This window comes from Petaurus breviceps, unplaced genomic scaffold (genome assembly GCF_028583685.1).
Source record: "Petaurus breviceps papuanus isolate PSGF00001 unplaced genomic scaffold, PetGlider_PUasm1.0 174, whole genome shotgun sequence".
Lineage (NCBI taxonomy): Eukaryota > Metazoa > Chordata > Mammalia > Diprotodontia > Petauridae > Petaurus > Petaurus breviceps.
Genome location: NW_027185761.1, coordinates 68289027 through 68310356, shown reverse-complemented (window position 1 = coordinate 68310356; position 21330 = coordinate 68289027). Strand labels below are relative to the sequence as shown.

The window sequence follows — 21330 nt, the reverse complement described above, 5'->3', positions numbered from 1 at the left end:
CAATTTCCAGTTCTTGACCACCACAGAAAGAGCTGCTATAAATATTTTTGTGCATATGGGTCCTTTCCCCCTTTTTATGATCTCTTTGGGATATAGCCCTAGAAGTGATATTGCTGAGTCAAAGGATATGCACATTTTTAGAGCTCTTTGGGCATAGTTCCAAATTGCTCTCAAGGATGGTTGGATCAGCTCACAGCTCCACCAACAATGAATTAGTGTTCCAATTTTCCCACATCTTTGCCAGCATTTATCATTTTCCTCTTTTGTCATGTTAGCCATCCTGACAGGTGTAAAAGAGAGACTTTTGTTAGTCCAAAGTCACAGTGTTCATCCCCCCTCACACTCCCTCCCCTTCACATACATTCACACACAAGGGCTACATGACACTTTTTAAAATAAAAAGTATAGCTGAAGAATTCTGTGGAACTCTTTAATCCACTGGAGACAGACTGGAGTGTCACAGGATACCATGGGGCAGGGGAAGAGCACTGTTTCTTCAACCAAAGATCACAGGTAGAGTCCTGACTCTCCTTGTTAGTGTCTGTCTGATATTTGGCAAGTCTCTTAACCTCATCGGGCCTCAGTGTTCCTCATTCATAAAATCAGGGCACTGGACTAGATGTTCTTTGAGAAATCTTCTGGTTCTAAATTCTGTGATCCATGATCAGATATTTACTTAGAACTTCAGAAATGCAAGAAATTGTACTAGGCATTTGTGAGAGACAAAGTAGTGGAAATTCCAGTTCCTCTCCTCAAATAGTTTCCAGTCTACTTGAAAAGGCAAGACATACTCCAAATAAATAAATAAAGGCATGGGTGAGCAAATTATCCCATGTTAAGAGAGTATTGCTATGCCACAAGAAAAGGACGAATATGAAGGATTCAGAGAAAACAAGGAAGGAACTGGGAAGAATTGATTGTCATACAAAGTAAAGTGAGGACTGAGAAAATAGCTTATGCAGTGACCGTGATGATGAGAAGCAAAGCAACTCCAAAAGACTGGAGAACTTGTCCCATCCTGGCTCCAGAAGCTCGATTCCAGACTCTTGGCAAAGAGGGGATAGGCTAGAGGCACAAACGGAGACGTTCATTTGCAGGCGCTGTCAACAGATGCGTTCATCCGGCTTGAGCAGCCTTGTTTGCTGCAAGAGAGGGCTGTTAGGTGGGGAAAGAAAGAAGTCTCAGTGAAAGCTTTAAAACACACAGAATCGAGAGGGAAGTTCAAAAGGTGACCCAGACAAGTTGGAACAAATGTATTAAATGGCATCTGCATTAAAAACAATGCCAAGTGTTTAGAAGGTCATGGTTTCCTATGTGATCCTCTTGTTCTGTTTTTCTCCTATATTTAAAATTTTAAGTTCATTATAAAAAAATGAATGAACTCCTGAAATAAAGCAATCCATGCTAACTCCTAGAGGAGTTTGGATGAGGGAACTTGCTGGTTCCGTGGTGACTGGCAACAGGAAAAACCTCAAGGGGCTGGAACCATGAAGGAATCCCTGGCCCTGTTTTTTATACATGTGTATGTTTTCAGGTTATTGTATAAAGCCATTGACTCCAATGGAGAGAACATTGGTCCAATCTATAACTATCGAGTGGAGATTTCCATCTTCTTCATCATCTACATCATCATTGTGGCCTTCTTCATGATGAACATCTTTGTGGGCTTTGTGATTGTCACCTTTCAGGAACAGGGGGAGAAAGAGTACAAGAACTGCGAACTGGACAAGAATCAGGTTAGTAAGATACGCCCTGGGGGTTCCTTTAGGGAGGGAGCTCCCAGCTGGCCTCCCCTGAGCCACAGAAGAGGGTGTTATCTGTCCAGCTACACTGCTTCTACAAGGCGGCTTCCTCTCAAGAGTTAGGAGGAGGGCACTTTGTGCTCAGGAGATCCCTCGCCTGTGTTTGAGGAGTGACTCAGTGAGGCAGGACACATCCCTAAGCATGACCACCCTGGGGCCCAGGCTTTTTTGGGGCCCTCTGCTGCTGCATGGTTAGTAGCTACGCTCACAGGTTACTTGGATTGATGTGTCTCTCCCTTGTTATGCCCACTTATGGGGAGAGGAGAAATATTCACTCTTCCCTAACATGTGTCACCTTCCAGGGTCTCAGGCTTTCCATCTGCAAAATGGGAGTGTTGGAGGAGTTGATATGAGAAGCCCCTTCTAGCCCTAGATCTGTGGTCTTAGGGGAGATTTAAAAAAATTAAACTGGAGCTTTCATAGGATCCCAGATTTGGAGCTCCAATGGATCTTAGTGATCAGCTAGACCAAACTCTTGTTTTACAGACATCTGGGTGACCCAGGGCTTAGAGCACTGCACCTAGATTCAGGAAGACCTGAGTTCAAATCCAGCCTCAGACACTTACCATCTGGGTGACTCTGGGCAAGTTAGCCTCTGTAAAATGGACATAAAAATAGTACCTATCTCTCAGGGTTGCTATGTGTATAAAATGTGATAAAATTTGCAAGGAACTTTGCAAACCTTGAAGTACTACTTAATTACTAGTTATTATTGTTATTACCCAGATAAATATAAATATTACAATATTAATTATATTATTTTAATACCCAAATAATTATTATTTTTATTATTGTTATTATTCTATTGCACAGTCACAACCCAGTGGCAGAACCTAGATTCCCTGATTCAAGGTCTAACACCCTTTCCATTCATTACCCAATGATACTGTCAGCATAATTGATTGTGGCTGCTTGGGGAAAGCTTAAGAAAAGCTGTTTATGCTTCATTGTATTGTTCTGAGTTACAGGTGCTTCCTGGGAGCATCAGCCTCTCGATGCAAACCAGAGGGATTCTTTCACAAAGTCTGTTTGTGCTGTGGGAGGCTGGGACTGAGAGTCAGAGACAGGCAGGCCAAGGCCTACACAGGATTGGTCCCCAGGGTCAAGGGGCTCATGAGGAACATATTGAAGAGTTAGTTTGTTCTGAAGGGCTCTGGACCATCCAAACACTGAACGTGTATTGAAGATGGGAGAGTGTGATGGCTCCATCGTCATGTAGAAAATGCAGAGGGCAAGGAGAGCAGAGTATGTGCCTCAGGGCTGACAGAGCATGTGAGCAGGGGAGACGGCATGGGCTGCCCCTGTCGCAGTCTGTTGGAATAGCCAGTGCTGCTTCTATCCCCCAGCCACTGATGGTGCTGCAAAGTACACTTTATGTGCTGTGATCCCAAGCCCTGTGGTGGCCATGTCCCCAGGGGGTGTGTGTGCCCAGCACACATGCCCAGGTGTTCTGGTGGCCGTGTCCCCAGGGGGTGTGTCTGCCCAGCAGACATGCCCAGGTGTTCTAGCCAGCTTTGTTCCCAGATTCACCTTCCTTCCCTCCATGGCTTCCTGCTTGCCCTGTGGAGAGGCGGGAATCAGCCCAGCAGGGTGCAGGGCCTCTGGCCTCTCTAAACTCTCAGAATTACATTCTCTTTCCTGCTTTTGCAGCGTCAGTGTGTCGAATACGCCTTGAAAGCCCGGCCCCTGCGGAGATACATTCCCAAAAATCCCTACCAGTACAAGTTCTGGTATGTGGTGAACTCCTCCCCCTTCGAGTACATGATGTTCGTCCTGATCATGCTCAACACCTTGTGCTTGGCCATGCAGGTAAGGAAGTCCCTTGGGAGGGGCCGTCTTAGAACATGGTGGACAAGTTAACAAACAGGGCTGAAGGAGAGATGATCCTTTGGCCAGAGGCTCTTTGGTGGGGAGTGTTTTGTAAAGGGGGTGTGGGCAGCATCACCATTTAGCCTGTGTGTGTCACAAACTTTTGTATCTGTATCTAAACCTGTGCTGTGGAGGGTGGCAGGTACAGCGATCTATAATGCCTCCCCTGGCTCTGAGGAGGTGACTTTTGCAGGGCAGGGGGTGGGAACAACGTATAGGCTGAGCAGAATCCATGCCATACAGGATGGGGAGCCAAAGGGGGAAAAACTCAGATCAGATAAGACACTGAATATTTTAGAATGCAAACTCTACTTTTGCCGGGGAGATAAGGGAGGAGGTGGCCTTTGACACTTTACAATGAAGTATATACTAGTGTCTTACATGAAGGCCGTGAACCCAAATGTATGGAAGAAATAAGCTCTTAGGAATTATTGGAGATTTTCTGGAATTTAAGGTCGCTTGGTTTTCACAGCAGACATTTCCAAAAGAGGAACAATAAACTGCCCAAGTGACTGCCTCCTTGTGCCTCGTGAATCATGTGTGTAATGACATTTGTTTCTTCCTCCTTCCCTGGCTGATCTGTCTCTGTGACATGTTCTTAAGTAAAGAAAAAAAAAAACTTTGCTGATGACCCAGAACTGGCATCATGTATGCTTTCAAGTTTGCAAAGCAAATACACCCCCCCATTTCCTCTGTTTGCCAAAGCACCTGCCTGAGGGAGGTACCAGAGATATGATTAGTTCCATTTTATGGAACAGGAATTTCTGGCTCAGAAATAAGGGACTGGCCCGTGCTCAGCACAGCTAGTGTCAGAGGGAAGATTCAAACCCAGGTGGTCCTGACTCCAAGTTCAGCATTGTGCTTTGGCATGTCTGAAATTGAGGAAAAGAGAGGCCTAAGGAAGAACAGGCAGTTAGGAATTTAAGGGAGAGTCTTTATTAGACAGAGAACCTGCATACCCCAAATACAGAATTGCTCTTAACTTAAGCTGAGGTTCTGACTTTTTTGTGGTCCTTGTTTTCTCCTTGGAGTGTGTGTGGTACCTGGAACTGGGGACATCTTCCTTTAAAAGGAGTAGAAATTCCTTACATCCTGATAAGAGAAATTGACCATTGAATATTGTCAGGGTTCCAGCTTTCAACATCAGCCTTCCTAACAAGTAGACTGGGTTGCCCCACCCCACTCCCAGCTCATCTCAGGCCAAAGACTCAAATGTTTGCCCAATGTTAATGTTGCATACTGTATATTTCTTCCTGATGTTTCAGAAATGTGAGGCCAGGGCCTTCTGTTTTCCTACCATGTCTCAGATTCAGGCACCCACAGTGTCTAAAGAGTTTGTATCTTCTAATGACCTTTTATTTTATTAAGAATAAATAATGCACAGTAATTACTTTATAGGAAACGGTGCTTACATTTTTACCCACAGCATTACGAACAGTCCAAGATTTTCAATGATGCCATGGATATCCTGAACATGGTCTTCACAGGAGTGTTCACTGTGGAGATGGTCTTGAAAGTCATTGCATTCAAGCCGAAGGTAAGGCTCCCAGCCCGGTTACTTTAGGCTATCACCACATCAAATGGGAATGACCTCAGCTTCCTGTTAGTGTTGTGCTATTGAATAATCATGAGTCATTCCAGTATCTAACTATGTTATCTCTTTAGAACATTAAAATCTGATTATGGCAGTTTTTTACCTACTAAAAAACAAGACTTGAGAAAACAAAACCTTATAAAGCAATTCTGAGAAAAGGCAGGAGGAAGGAAGATTTGGGGAGCTGTAGAAAGATGATTTTTGCTATAAACTTGATTTGTCTTCCCTAAAAAATATTTACCACCTTGTCTCCAGTGTATTTTACCCTATTCTTCAAGCAATGAATTCGGTGTTTAAATGTGTATATCTTTGTTACCCAACAAGAATAATTCAATATTAATGTCACATTGAGATTGTTAATATAAAACACGGCTGGCTTATCCCTTGCCCAGGTCAGAGGCAACAGTCCCAGCTTCAGTGTGACCTCATTGTTCTGATTACCATGGCAGACTTCCACTTCTACAGTCATAGTGTAGGAGATGCCATATTAGATTACAACAGACTGTCTTAAGTCTGTTTTTTGGGTTGGTTTGTTAACAATAAAAATTCATAAAATGTTCTATGGAAGGAAGGCACATCAGACAGTGAAACAAATGAAATTCTGCCTTAGAATAAATTAGAAGACTGAGAATGTTGTTAGTTCCCATTAACATTCCCCCAAGGGACTGGTTCTTCACCTAGAAATGTGTTCTTGAGCACTGACCCCTCACTGTGCCCTGGGTAGCAAGGCATAGAGCAAATGGTAGCTGGAATGCTGATGACCGAACCTCCCATTGTCTTCAGAGCCCCAGGGGATGGACGGTGTTACAAAATGGCAGTGGGGTTACCCAGCTTTTCAGCATGTGGCAAATCTAACTGATGAGACTCAGTTATTACATTGGTTGTAATAAAATGAATGACTTTGCAGATTCCAATTACGTGACATTCTAATTCAAACCTATTCCTTCCTTCACCGTGAATTAATTTCTTTGCAATCTTATATCAGATTTTTGTGGACCCAAAAGAAAGAACACTTGTAAGTTCATCAACGTGGGTGATTGCAGTGGGCCCGATTTGGCAGTTTATGCATGACCAGATTAATGTACTGTGACTTGTCCATATAGAAGTATATATACATTTCCTTCTTTTCCAAATTCATCTTAATTTACTTTGAGATTTTGGTTTGTTCACTCCTCTCATCCTGCCCCACCCTTATTATTTTGAACAATATTTGTCTATGCTGATGGAAAAGGTTGGCCAACTAATTATGTCAAATGGCTATTAGCATTTGGTGGGAAGATTTCCAGAGTAGTTCACTGAGCTGTTAGGTTTTTAGTGTTGTTTTTTCCCAAAGGTTGCTACAAATAGAGCAGAAACTTCTATCTGTTTGCAGGAAATGTACACTGTCCTTTGCTCCCTTACACTGATTGTCCTTTCCTCCTCTGAAGAGGCGTTCGGTGGTTTGTGAACAGATACTGAGAGTAATGAGTAGCTAATTTACAATCAGTACAAAGATATCAGATGCTTATATTAGGGGATTTCCCTAGAAATTGTACTGGTTAGAAGTTTTTAACTCCGCAAGATCATTTAATAGCACTAAGTAATTCCACATTGCTGCCAAAAATAATTGTCCCTAAACTGTACCTCTATGACAGGAATCTTTGACGGGTGAGAGACATTATTAAGCAAAATTGGTTGTGTGACCCAAGGAGGCGAAGATGCTGATGCTTTTCTGCCCATTTGTCCTCTTTGATGTTAAGCCAAACCCAAATTTAGAAAGAAAGAAAGTCTAAACTCTTGGTCTGCTAATATAGCAGGCATGCTGGAAGATGCAGAATTTTGTTTAAAGGCCTTAGAGATGTAGATTTCGAGTTGGGAAGTTCCTTACCTCGATGGGCCTCTTAGGGAAAAAGGCTTTCTAACCCCTCCCCCAACACAACCACCACCATGACCACAGCTGCCTGGGTTAGTAGCTCAGCAGGGCTTCCCTCTGATTGCTGCCTCAGAGACATGGGGTTTGAGCTACATCCCCCCACCTTAGCTCTATCTTAGTAATTTTCATGACCTGCAGACTGTGGAAAACACTTGCTAACTTGGTGACCAGCCCTCCAGTCTGTCACCAGGCCTGTGCTCAAAGACTCCTCACTTGGAGTAGAACCTCTCAGAACTCTCACTTTACTCACCTCACCTTGAGAACCCTGACTCATTTCCAAGCCACCATGAACCCTGGGCTTGTCTGATAACCAGTGTCATGGCGAGGAAGCAATTTCCCTGAAAGTTCTAAAGGCTTTGTAAGCTCCATGTGAATTGTCAGTGTAATGTGGCAGTCCGTGGGGTAGATGTAACCTTGGACTGCATTGAGAAATACAGTCCAGGATTGTCAAGGTGATAGTCCCCTCTCTTCTCAGCCCTGGCCAGACCATCATGAGAGCATTGTGCTACGTTGTGGGTACCACATTTTAGGAGAAACTCTGATCGTCTGGAAAGTAACCAGAAGAGACCCAGCAGGCTGGTGAAGGGCCTGCAGAGCATGACATAGGGGGATCTGTGAAGGAGCTAGGGGGATGTGTAGCCTGTAGAAAGGAAGATTTAGAGGGACATGATAATTGTCTTGAAATATTTAAAGGACAGTGACATGGAAGGGGGTCTAGATGGGAGTTCATTCTCTGCTTTGCATTTGGGATTAACCTGTTGAATTGTTTTGTTTTATTTTGTTTTACTGGGGGTCATAATCCGGATGATAGAGATTTGGAGAGGAAAAATCCCTAAACTCCCCGCTCCCCCAGCCACACTCACCAGTCATTAATATGGTCCGGCGGTAACTGGTGGTTTAGGACAGTGAGGCTTGGCAGAGGTCGGGCTATTACACTGCATTTAGCCACATGGCATTTTCATGGGTCAAACCAGGTCTGAGTAGCCTAAGGTGCAGTCCTTCTTTGGGGATATGGGCACCATCTATAATCTCTGCTGACAGTCTGACAGGCAATGACATCAGCCACATTTATTTAAGAACAGTAGCCTGCAGCGGGCTGCCCCTTGGTGTTGGGAGGCACAGACCCTGAGCGTCCGTCTTCTGGAGCAGTACCCAAAATACAACCAAGATCGTGAGGCAGCACAGGCATGGGGGAGGGAAAAGGCATTGTTCTGCTGCCATCAAGCACCGCATTTCTGTTTTCTTGTCCATGATTGGAGCTTCCGGTGTCAGCCTTTGGTCATTATAGTATCCTAGAAATGCCATAGGATCTTTTGTTCAAGTGGCAATTTATTTACTAAGAGATGGCACTGCTTTATGTACTTCAACACACACTTATTAAGCACCTATGGTATGCAAGCCACTCCATTAGGTTTTATTGAGACAAACGCAGAACGTAACCCCTTGTCTGAAGAAACCTGTCCTCTCCTGGGAGGATGTGACATGTCCACGAGTCGGTACAAAGTCACAGCAAGAGCGTCATGCCAGACCAACAACACCCAGGCTGAGCATTCCCCAGGCAGGGACAGCCAGCCAGTCAGCAAGCACCGATGAAGGGGATGAGCTCCAGAGATACAAAGAAAGTGAATTATTGGCTCTTGCTCTCAGGGAGCTTGTGTTCTAATGGGGGCGATAAGGGTGCATGCTGTAAGGGCACATGGAAGACATGAGCAGAGAAGAAGGAAGATGTCAGCGGAGAATGTCTTAACAGTGTGTTTATATGTGTTTGTGTGGATGGGTTGGGGGAGAACAGCAAAGGCCTCTTGCAGAGGGAGGGAATTTGAGCTGAATCTTAAAGGAAGCTGGAGAAGCTAAGGGGTAGAAGGGAGGGGCAGCCAGGGCCTGGGCATACAGGCAGCAGATGGAATGTTGTAGATCGGGGACCTTCAAGGAGGCTAGGTAGACTGAAATGTGGTATTAGGGAAGGTGAGATATAGGAAATAAGACTGGAAAATGAGTGGATTTCAATGGCAGGTTGAGGCTATTGGGCAGTAGGGAGCTACTGAAGATTGTTTAATGAGGGGAGACAGTCTTGTGAAAGGGTAGAGCAAGGAATACTGAGTGTGACAAAGCTAGGCTCCCCCACAGGCTTTCCTACTGAGCCAAGCTGAAGAAAACCATTAGGAGAGCTTGGATCAGAGAGTCGCATCATCCTTATGAAGATATAGTTTGGAAATAACTTTGCAAACCTTAAAATATTTAGATATGACTGTCAAAATTAGTACTAGTGTCAAAATAAAAAAAAAATTTAAGCATCTCCTTTGTGTCTAGGACTGATCCAGGAACTTGAAGAAGGTACAGAGTTGTCCTGAGAGCTGGTCCTTATCTCATGGAGCTTTCCATCTCTCTGGCTCACTCACTTTTGCCTTGTCTCCTTGTGACGCATGCAAGTGTTTGCAGATTATCTGGCTAGCATTAGAGTATGACCTGTGCCTGGTGAACAGAGGGAAGCCATCTGGATCATAGGTTGGTCAGCTCCCCTGGCTTTGTTCCAGCCATTTGAAAGAATCAGCCACAGGGGAAAATGTCTTCCTGTAGCTGAGGACATTAATGTGAAAAGTTGAGTCCTGAGAGGATCGACTACTCTGGTAGAAATGGGGAATGTCGAAGAACAGTTGGATGGCATTGGTCCCACCCCACCCCCCACCCCTGATTCCCCAGCCTGGAACGTCCCCTGTCCTCATTTCTGTCTCCTACAATCCCTGGTTTCCTTCAGACTTCAGCTCAGGATCTCTTCTATTCCTGGCCCTTTCTGCTCTCTCAGCTGAGAATGTCTCCTTCCCCTCCATTGAAATGATCCTGTGCTTATTTTGTGAATAGTTAGGAGTTCTCCAAGGAGATCACAGTGCTTGGGGATAGGGCGACAGGCATCCATCCCTGATATGCTGTCTGTTACTGAAATGGTACTGGGAAGGCTCCAGTGAGCTGACACAGGATGAATCGAAATACTTTTTCCACTTACAAAAAGCAGCTATTTTATCTACACAGGCCATATAGAGAACATTAAATGCAAGGTATCCCAAAAGTCTTGAAGCCATTTTAAGTTATCAAAGCTTTAAAAAATAATAGCACCTTGTCCCAGGGCTATTTCTAATCTAAACATCATTAAAGAGATGAGAGGAATGAGATTGTGATGACCATGACGATAATCCAACAAGATGACATGATTTTCCAATAATACAGGTTCCAGTTAGGTCAAGTAATGAATCATGGGAAGTAGTCACATTATTCAAATTTTCAGTATCCAAATTTGTAGTTAATTATACATAAAATATGGACCTTTGTTCCAGCCCAGTAGAAATGTGCAAAGAAAACTTATTTAAAAATAAGTTATTTGTTTAGTGATGTAATAGCAACAGATAAGAAAAATCTTTCTGATTCAAGTTTATTATGAAATAATAGATTAGTTCTAGAAAGTAAAATTGAAAAAAATGCTGAATGTTACATATCAAGATAAACTTATGCTGCCAGCATGATGAAAGTATAGTTATCGGTGCTGAAAGTACTTTAGTCATGTAGACTGAACTATCTTCTCTTTCTTTAAATCTCCACACATGCACTGGTAGGTTCAGGGAGCTTTATCCATATCCTAGCAAGTGTGAGTGCTTCGGTAGACATTGGGGTCAGCATCCATGATGCTGTGATTCCCAACTTCCACAGCTCCAAGGCTCTTCAGATCCCCTGAGTGTGCTCTCCTCTCTTTGTACATGGCCTGCTGCTGCTTCTTTCACTCATGAATCTAAATGAAGCAGATCATCATTAGGTTCTTCCAAGGGCAAAGTGAGCAATTCCCAGACATTCTCATTTTCTAGCTCGTACAGTTATTTGCTTCCATCCGAAATGTTCCTTTTGACCATTAAAAAAAATTAACACAACTGTTGGTAACATGGTGTGCCCAACACATCATACTCAGGCAGAGACAAATCCCCCCCCCCCCGCCCAAATTTCTTGCACAGGTTGTGTTCATTGGATTTTGACTGTATTACACGCAACCATGCACATGGTATAATTCCCACTAAACTTACAATAATCATTACTTAGCTATCATAATAGGATCATATATCAGAAACTTCCTATGTTTCATTAATGAATAGGGGAAAAAATTCCTGTCCAACAAATTCAGACCCTCAAAATATCCTTGAGAGTTCACAAACAAACTGTTCTGAACTTGGAGTGTTATAACAGATAGGTTTTTGTAAAAAATAGATGTCACTGCACCAAACACTCATAATCCTTAAACTATGTGAAATAAAAGGCTCTTGAAAAACAGATGCCTGACAGAAGAAATAAAAACCATGTGAGAACAGGCAGCACAACATATTACCCCGTTATCTGTCTTGGAATCCTCACAACAGTGCTTCCAGAAAGTCTGCACAAGCTGAATACGATCTCAATACTTGTGTTCAGTTACAAAAAAAAATCATTTTGTCAAGTAATTTGTCAACCATTAAACTTAAAAGAATAATATAGCAGCTTGATAGTGCCTGGTGCCGGGCCTAGTTCCCTCTGAGCTCCATCAAGTGTCTAGTTAAAAAGAGTGAAATGATGGTAACAGTAGCTCACATTTATAGATACATTAAGATGGAAAGCAGCCAGTGCACATTGTCCCTGATCTTCATGAATATCTCCGTTCTGCCATTGTACACATTTTGCACATGAGGAAGCTGGGGCTGGATATCTAAATGTCTGGGAGACGACGTCCTGGTTCCAAGTCCGGTGCTGTTCCAGCCACACCCAAGAGCTTCCTCTCTCAAGCTGAGATCCCGGGTTGAGAGCTGGATGGTGCCATAGAGGTCATGTCCAAACCCTGACTAGGAGTGACTTCTGCAGTCAGATCCAGGACCCCATCGCAGAAAACATATTGTTCTCCCCACTGCATCACACTGCCATTGTGACAGTGTTGCCCATCTGCATCAGAGGACATCTTTCACTTAGAATGATGGCTTTAGCTTGTGAAATCTAACAAAAAGGTAAACTGAGGCAGTTCTCCTAGCATTTATTAGCAGGGACATGCTGCCTGCCAGTAAGGGGTAGATGGCTTGCCTCCATTTAGGCCTCAGACACCAAGCAAAAGTACAGCTTCTCTTGGACAGGTTTGGGAAGCGCAGAACAGAGAACAGGAAGGACGACCTTGTGGGATGGCGGACAGTGTGCTTAGTTACAGGGAACCACACGATTGACTGGAAGTTTGGAGATGAGGGCTGGCAACAATCCCCTCCTTCCCTCCTAAGAGTCTGTCTGCACGATAGCAGACCAGGCTTTTGGACAGCAAACCAAACATCCTTGAAGGATAACTGGAGGGGGCGCGGGGTGTGAAGATATCAGACCCGACTTCCTCGTCCCCAAAGTCAGCTACGTTCCTTGAGGTAAGAATGGATATGTGATTAGCAGGAGAGCTGTATTTCCAAACTTAACCTATTCCAGACCAGCTGGATTCAGAATTAGGTTCAGAGACAGAGACTCACAATTTAAGCAATTACAGGACAAAAGCAGTTCACTGTACATAGGATCAAAATTCCTAGACATCATCATTTTCTAGCTTATACAAATATTTGCTTCCATCCAAAGTGTTCCTTTTCACCATTTTAAAAACATTAAAAAAATTAACACAACTGTTAGTAACATGGTATGCCCAACACATCATACCCAGGCAGAGACAAAAACCCCCAACTATCTCGCAAGGTTGTAGGCTCCATAGAAAATGATACAGAGTCAACACTGATAATTTCGGCTTCAAGGAGTTGTTGCATTTATCCATAATATTTTTACACACATTTGGGCCTATTGCTGCCTCATGTTCTCTGGATTAAGAAACCTTTCTGGGTCAGTCGCTATATAGTTTCATTTTTCTGACTGATTCATATCCTGTTCTCTCCTTGGACAGAAAACATGATAGCCTGAAATTAAGGTGATCTGCAATTTTCCACCCCCAAAGTCCTGAACCAGAAAGTTACTCAGCATGATTGCCTAAATCTGAATATTGATGTCGCAAGGTACAACCTGGCAGAAGAGCCAAGTACAATGCAAAACATCTTTTCCAGCCAGAGAAAAAAGAATGTGCAAATAAGCTGCTTTTTTTTTAGCTACAGCATCATCTTCATATTTTCTATCCCTACATGATTCAATAAGCTTGATGAGAAATAGACCATTGACTCTTTTATTCTGCTTATGAAACTGGAGGCTAGAGAACAAGAAGCAGAATTCCCAGGCTGGGCAATGAGAGACACTGGGGAACTGGTGGGTTGATTGGTTTCTATGCAGAATGGTCTAGATCATAGATGTAGAATCAGAAGGCTATGGCTATTATAAAGGTCGAAGAGACATAGTTTCTGAGTAATTCAGCCATTTTATTAATAAGGCCAGCAGGTTGTTAATAAAATGATGGCCATTGGGCTGTCTCTCTTAGACCAAAGACCCCTAATGGCAGTGGGGTCATAGTTTATATGCCCTTGAAGAGGTGTTCCCAAGGAGTGGCAATCAATTCTGATCAGTTAACACAATGAGAAGTGCAGGCTATATGAAAATGAATGTTTTGGGAGTAGGAGACTTAGATCATCAAATCGTGGTCAAAGAGACATCAGTTTCCACATCACCTACCTTGATACCAGGGAGAATCAACATTTTCCCAGACCTGTCTGAGCAAACACAATGAGCAGGAATACACCCATTAGCTAAGCTCAGAATTTCTTTTCCTTTCTGATTAGATCTTGGCCTTGAGTGAATCTCTAAGGGTGATTTTCCACACTGCTTGGTTTCTGGATGAGAAAGTAGAAAATGGGAAAGTCTTGGTCCTAATACAATAATTAGTTATTAAATATAAGAGAGAAACATTCATTTCTCACAAGGCTTCTCAGAACTGCTTAATACAACCTTCACAAATGAAGTACCTGAAGCCCCGGGAGGCTGAGTGACTTGCCAAAAATCCTACAGATTAAGCACCAGAAGCAAGATTTGAACCTACATCCTCTTACTCTTCTTTCTACTGTGCCACATTGAAACCCTTGAGTCCCTCATATTAGTGGAAGGGACTAAGGATATTTAACATAGAGAACAATAGAAGCGAGTGGGGGGTTCAGAGTTTACTGAATGCGAGGCTATGCTAGGCACTGCGCTAAACTCCAAGATTACAAATAAAAACAAAAAGAAGTCCTTGTAGAATTTACGCTCTAATGAAGAAGACAACGCGTTAAGGGAGCTGAAAAGTAAGGGTTGTTGGGAGAGGCCAGAGTCAGGAGCTGATCCAGGAGAGGAGCAGAGAAGTGAGCACAGCTGACCTGGGCACTTCCTCCAAATGGAAGTGCCCGGAGGAAGTCCTCCGATGGAAAAAGGGATCACAGGGGGACAGTGAGGATACTGATGGAGAAATCTGGAGAGGGATGGTTGGTGCTGGGCGAGGACTGAATGAGTGAGCACGTCTGGCCTGGGGACATCCCCAAATGGAAGCTCCATAAGGAGCTCACCTGTTGGAAGAGGGGGCCCCAAGGTGGGGAGAAGACTACTGGGGAGTCAGGAGACTTTAGCTTGGGCCTTTCTGGCCCCGGGGGAGAACCAGCAGTAATTGCTGGAATTTTCAAAGGCAAATTTAAGCTCGTTGCCATGGCAACCTTCCTCTAAGAATGAGAGTTATCTGAACATGAGAGATGCCTTCTCAGGGAGCAGTGGGTTCCCTCGCATTGAAGGGCTTCAAGTGGAGGCTGGAGAACAAGTTGGCCAGTTTCTTATGGGGGGATCCTTTTTCTGACAGGGGTTGGCTACTGAGGTCCCTTCCAACTCTTTGATTCTGTTCCCTGATCAAGGTGCTCTTTGGATGAACCTGCACTCACTCCAGGTCACAGTGGGCCCCAAACTGCTCATAGAAAGGGGATGCTATTGATTGTGGCGAGGATCTGTTGAGTAACACTCGGGTGCCCGTGTCGCTGCTGTTACGGCCTTTCCATCCTTTTTACACGCTGTACCCTTTACACCCTTCTAGCCCAGCCAGATTGTCCTATACTCTCCCTTCTCCCCACTGCCCCCTAGAATTCCGAGCCAGACAGTCAGTGTTCGTCTTGGTGCCAGCCTTTGCCTGAAGCCTTCCCTAGTCTCCTCTGCTGCTAACGCCTCCTTCCCACCAAAATCACCTGCTCTCTCTTTGGTCATCAGCATCGTAGCTAGGGTCTACGTAGTGATTTTAAGGTTAGCGAAGCACTTTAGCATATGTCATTTCATTTGTTTGACACATCAAGCCTGTGAGGTGGATACTATTATCCCCATGTTTTAGTTGAGCAAACTGAGGCAAAGAGTTCTGTGAAATGACTTGCCTAGGGTCACGCAGCTAGTAAGTGTCTGAGGTTGGATTTGAACTCAAGTCTTCCTGACTCCAGTCCTTGCACTCTATCCACTATGCCACCTGACTGCCCACAGCTCGGTGTGTAGCTACGCGTGTGCCTGCATGTGTGTCTATATATAGACACACATGTGCTGCCTCCTTTGGTAATGTACAAGTTCCTTGAGGGCCTGACAAAATGAGCTCTCAGTCAATGTCTGTTGGTTGATTGCTCAGTGAATTGGATCTCACACTGTTTCCCTACAAACTATTTTTTTCTGAAAACCCACCAGAAAGAAAATTAGGAAGAAAAGCCAGAATAATCTTCAGCCTTTGGGGTCTCCTGTCTGCCCCTTGTTTCAAGATGTTCTGTGCTGGCTTCAACAATGGACTTCGGGAGCATCATGCACTGGTTCGGTGCCATAGAGAGAGGAGGGGATGCAGCACTGATGGGGGGGGGGCACAGGGTGTTGGTGTCATTTAACAAGGACTCAGCACAGTGAGCTGGGCCAGCGTCTTCCCTTTTACTTCTGCCTTTCCCTGATGCTGTCGTGGGAGCAAGGCCTTGTTTGTGAAGGCTTTGTGGGAGATGCTGTCTGCCTTTACACCTGCTCCTCCCTTACCCCAGCCGGACCTGGAAATGTGCAGATACACCAAGCTTAGAAGGGACATGCTTAGAAGATGATATGCTGGGCGACAGAGTCAGGATTCAGAAAGATTTTGACAGGCGAGAGCATTGCAACTGATCTAATAAGGATCTAATACTCAGCGTGAATAAATATAAAGTCTTAGGCTAGCCTTTGGAAAACTAATTTCCTAGTACAGGATGGAACCAGACCTGAAAAGAAAGGTTTGTCTGAAAAAGATCTGGGGGTTTTAGTGGTCTGCATTCTTAGTAAGGGTTAGCAGGAGTATGTGGCCTTAGAAGGTTAATTCCATCTTTGGCTTAAGAGAAGCAAAGGTTTTAGGAATGAGGAGGTGGCGATCTCTCTGTCTTTTGCTTCAATCAGACCACATCTGGTGTCCTGGGTTCAGTTCTGGACACTACAGTTTAAGAAGGCATGAATAAGATGGAGAGAGCCTGGAGGAGGGCAGCCAGGAGAAGCAGTCCAAAGTGCTAAGGAAGGGGGACAGGGGAAGGGGAGAGAGAGAGACAGAGAGAAACTAGTTTTAAGGAATGTGGAAGGGGGTTAAATTTGTACTTGGCCCCAAAGCACTTTCTCAGGAGCCAAGAGTCAAAGTGGTGAAGAGGCGCATTGAGATGTGAAGATCTTGCAGAGAAGAATGGGCCCTCTAAGAGTGGGCTTCCCCTCTGGTGGAGAAACACTTGTCAGCGATAGTATAGTGGGGGTCCCTCTCCTGTGTTGTAATAAATGACTGGGAAGTCCTTTCCAAATCCCAGATAATCAGGTTCTGTGAAGGTTTCTGGCCCTCCATTCTGCATTAGGCTGAAGATACAGCATCCAGTAATCCTGCTGAATCATAGCTTTGTGACCTTTGCCGAGGGCATAAAGAAGAGTCTCCTCTGGCTGATGTTTTTCATTTGGAAACCTTAACAAACAAGGGTAAGTCAGCCCCCAGTCAGAGTAAAGAGCTCTCCGAGTCGGTCCCATGGAGCACCCTGCTGGGCTTTCCCTAGGTGGCCTCCATCCTTTAGGAAGTGAGATCCCATGGAAAAGGGACCATGGCTTCAAGTTCTGACTCTGCTGCTTACTAGCTCCTTAACCGTGTTTCTAGCAGGCCTGCAACCCTGACTACTGAAGATGAAAAGTTTAAAAGGTCAGGTGAACAAGGACATGAGGAAAACTCTAAGGAAGAAAGCCTGCCATCTTTTCCATTTGTCAATAAATCTGCATTGTCTGACTTAACCTCTCTGAGCCTCAGTTTCTTTATCTGTAAAGTAGAAATGGTTTTATACTATCTGCTTCACAGGGGTGTTGCACAGAGCCCTTTGTCCTGCCTACGTGGACATTGCCCTTTTTGCTTTGAATCCCATCAGTCCCTCAAGGGCGGTAAGGAAGCTGCTGTGTTCACTGGACTCATTAACTCTTTTTTTTTTTTTAAAGCAATTGGGGTTAAGTAACTTGCTCAAGGTTACACAGCCAGTTATTTCTGGTTGTGGTGCTAAATATCTGAGCCTGGATTCGATCCCAGGTCTGCCGACTCTGGGGCCAGCGCTCTTACACACTGCGCCACCTGGCCGCCCTCATTAAGTATTTTTAATTGATAGCTAGAAAGGGGTCCCAAAAGGCCCACTTCTGTGGAGAGAAGCTGACCTGTTGCTTGGAGTCTGGCTTTCTAGTTTACTGTAAAGTGAACTTACTTTTAAAAGGAATTTTCTCCTCGTCGCCCCAAGAGTGTGTTTGTTCATGTGCTGAGGACTCATGAAACCATGCTCAATCTGACTCTTCAGGGTAGACTCTGCCACAGCTGGGCCATGGAGAGAGCAGACCTGACCTGGAAACAACGAGGATGTTTCTGTCGCACTCTGACGCTTGCTCGCAGAGCGCTCTTTATGGAGCTCGTTTTAGCCAAGTGTCTCAGTGACTTGGCAGTTTTTGCACAGGACACAACTGAGGCTCAAAGACGTGTGCCCAGGGGGAGGGTGGAACTCAGGTCTTCTCGACTCGCCGAGGACCCTGCTTCTTCTCTAGACGATGTTTGAAGATGACCTAAATGCTCCTCTCACCACTGGTCAGGCGTCAGTCCTCTCAAACCGCAGGACCCTCTTCTTGTCCAGGACAGCTATAGCTCATTTGTCCTTGGTTCTAGAATAAGAATATCTGATATTACTATGTAATGTAGTTATCCTAAGTGTTTTTAATTGCTTTTCATCAATCAAGCAGCATGTTTCTCTATAACCTATGACTTAATGTATTGGAATTTTCAAGTTAAAATCTTGAAAACTTCACTAGGATTAGGGCCCTTATGGAGCTTCTTATGCCCTTGCATCACACATGGCATACAGAGAAAAACTGGTAGATCATTTGAGCCCTTCATAAAAAACTTTTCACATTTGATCTTTTTTCTTTGTATGAAGATTGAGGGAATGACTGAATGTAGAGTAAAATGTGGGAGCAAATAAAAATGCTTCAGGAATGTAACAGCAAGAAAGGGGGTTGGGGGTTGGGGAGATTCTTGTACCTGTAAAGATAGGATTAAAAACAGTCAGTGCCATGTTGTGTTATTGCAAATGCCCCTGGACTGTTTAAACTTAACCAGAAAAAGACCGAGTTCTAATTATTAGAAGTAGCTTACTTGGGGGCGGAGCCAAGATGGCGGAGTAGAAGCACGAACTTCCCGCGGCTCCAGCTTCCACCCTCCCCAATCCATGTAAAAAGGGGACTCTAAACAAACTTTGGAGCTGCAGAACCCACAAAATGACACAGAGAAGCTAACCTCCCGCTGAGGACAGCCCGGCAGGCCGGCAGGAATCCACCAGCGCAGCGCTCTGGGAGCTGAGCCCAGCACCACGTGGAGGCTTTAGCCCCAAGGTGGGCCTGACCAGCCGCCAGCCAGAGGGACTCCAGATCAGCAGCAGCTGTGGCCGTTTCCAGATTTATCAACACATAGATGCGAAGGACAAGGTGAGAGGCCAGTGCAGTCTGGACTTTGGGACCCAGGAAGTGGAAGTGCGTGGCTTTTACCCCCAGAGCGAGAAACCGCTGAGACGCCAGCACAGCCTGCCAGCACCACTTGGCGGCTTCAGCTCCTGGCCTGCAGAGTGTAGGGGGACCAAGCACCAGTCTGAGGGGTCATCGCTCTTGCTTTAACCTGCTTGGATCTGGATTGCAGTCTAGGGTGGAGGTCCTGGGGTGTGTGAGCAGCTTGCCAGAGCGTGTGGAGACCTCAGAGAGGGCACCCATCTAATACCTCTGGCAGCTGAGAAAACCCCAGCGTTTGGGACGAAAACTCCCCTGTCTGGTGGCAGAGTCCTACTGTGGCAAAAAGCCCAAAAGTCAAATCATTGAGTGGCAAAATGAGCAGGCAAAGGAAACAAAGCAGACAGAAGATTCCAACATTACACTCCTATTTTGGGGAGAAGAAGGAACAAGGCATGGAACAGGAGGAAAACAGTGAAGTCAGAACTCCTGCACCAAAAGCTTCAAAGGAAAATACAAGCTGGTTACAGGCCATAGAGGACCTTAAGAAGCAGATAAGAGAAGTGGAGGAAAAATTGGGAAGAGAAATGAGAACAATGCAAGAAAATTATGAAATGAGAGTCAACAGCCTGACTGAAGAAATAATACCTTAAAAAACAGACTGACTCAAATGGCAAAGGAGGCTCAAAAAGGCAATGAGGAGAAGAATGCCTTAAAAAGTCGAATTTGCCAGATGGAAAAAGAATCTCAAAAGCTCACTGAGGAGAATCATTGCTTCAGAATTAGATTGGAGCAAATGGAAGCTAATGACTTTATGAGAAATCAAGATGCTGTTAAACAGATCCAAACAAATGAAAGAATAGAAGGCAATGTGAAATATCTCATGGGAAAAACCACTGACCTGGAAAATAGATCCAGGAGAGATAATTTAAAAATTACTGGACTGCCTGAGAGCCATGACCAAAGTAAGAGCCTGGAAAGCATCCTCCAGGAAGTTCTCAAAGAAAACTGCCCTGATGTTTTAGAACCAGAGGGCAAAATAGAGGTTGAAAGAATCCATCGATCACCTCCTGAAAAAGATCCCAAAAAGAAAACTCCTAGGAATATTATAGCCAGGTTCCGGAATTCCCAGATTAAGGAGAGAATATTACAAGCAGCCAGGAAGAAACAATTTGAATATTGTGGAAACACAATCAGGATAACCCAGGATCTGGCAGCTTCTACACTGAGGGATCGAAGGGCCTGGAATGTGATATTCCGGAGGTCAAGGGAGCTGGGATTAAAACCAAGAGTCACCTACCCAGCAAAACTGAGTATCCTGTTTCAGGGGAAAATATGGTCATTCAGTGGAATACAGGACTTTCAAGCATTCTTGCTGAAAAAACCAGAGTTGAATAGAAAATTTGACATTCAGATACAAGAAGCAAGAGAAGCATGAGAAGGTAAACAGGGAAAGGAAATCATAAGGAACTTATCAAAGTTGAAGTATTTTTTTTTAAAACAATCGGGGTTGAGTGGCTTGTTCAGGGTTGCATGGCCAGTTGTTGTTTCTGGGTGTGGTGCTGGGTGTCTGGGCCCGGATTTGATCCGGGTCGTCCCGGCACTAGAGCCGGTGCTCTTGCTCGCTGAGCCACCTGGCCAAAGTTGATCTATTAACATTCCTACATGGAAAAACAATAATTGTAACCTATGAAACTTTTCTCAGTAGTTGAAGGGATTAGAAATATATATATGTCTTTATATGAGGGTATGTGGGCATATGAATACATATGTGAATGTGTGTATATACGTTTACAGGTATACATAGATAGAGGGCACGGGACCAATTTAACAGGAAGGGATGATACTTAAAAGGTGAAATTAAGAGGTGAGAGGAATATAATGAGAGGATATGGGGAGAGACAGAGTGGGGCAAACTATCTCATACAGAAGAGGCAAGGGAAAATGGTTACAATGGAGGGGAAGAATAGGAAGGCAAAAGGGAATAGGTCAACCTTATTCCTATTGAATCTGGCTTGAGAAGGGAGGGAAATACATACTAAATGGGGGATCTCACCCTCCAGGAGAATAGGGGGGAAGGGGATGTGAGGGGGGATGATGGAAGGGAGGGCAGGCTGGGGGGGAGGGAAGTTGGAAGCACCCACTTTTGAAAAGGGACAGGATCAAAGTAGAGAGAAGTGGGATAGGAGGGAGGGAAATATAGTCAG

At 44.5% G+C, this 21330-nt stretch overlaps 1 protein-coding gene across 1 annotated transcript in view; it reads left to right on the top strand.

Annotated features, from left to right (window-relative positions):
- The window catches only part of CACNA1D (calcium voltage-gated channel subunit alpha1 D), a 368515-nt gene that overhangs the window by 270485 nt on the left and 76700 nt on the right, over positions 1 to 21330 (top strand). The window contains exons 27-29 of the mRNA XM_069084375.1: positions 1535 to 1736; positions 3453 to 3611; positions 5098 to 5208. Of these exons, the coding sequence (XP_068940476.1) occupies positions 1535 to 1736; positions 3453 to 3611; positions 5098 to 5208 (472 nt within the window). The remainder of the gene's footprint in view (positions 1 to 1534; positions 1737 to 3452; positions 3612 to 5097; positions 5209 to 21330) is intronic.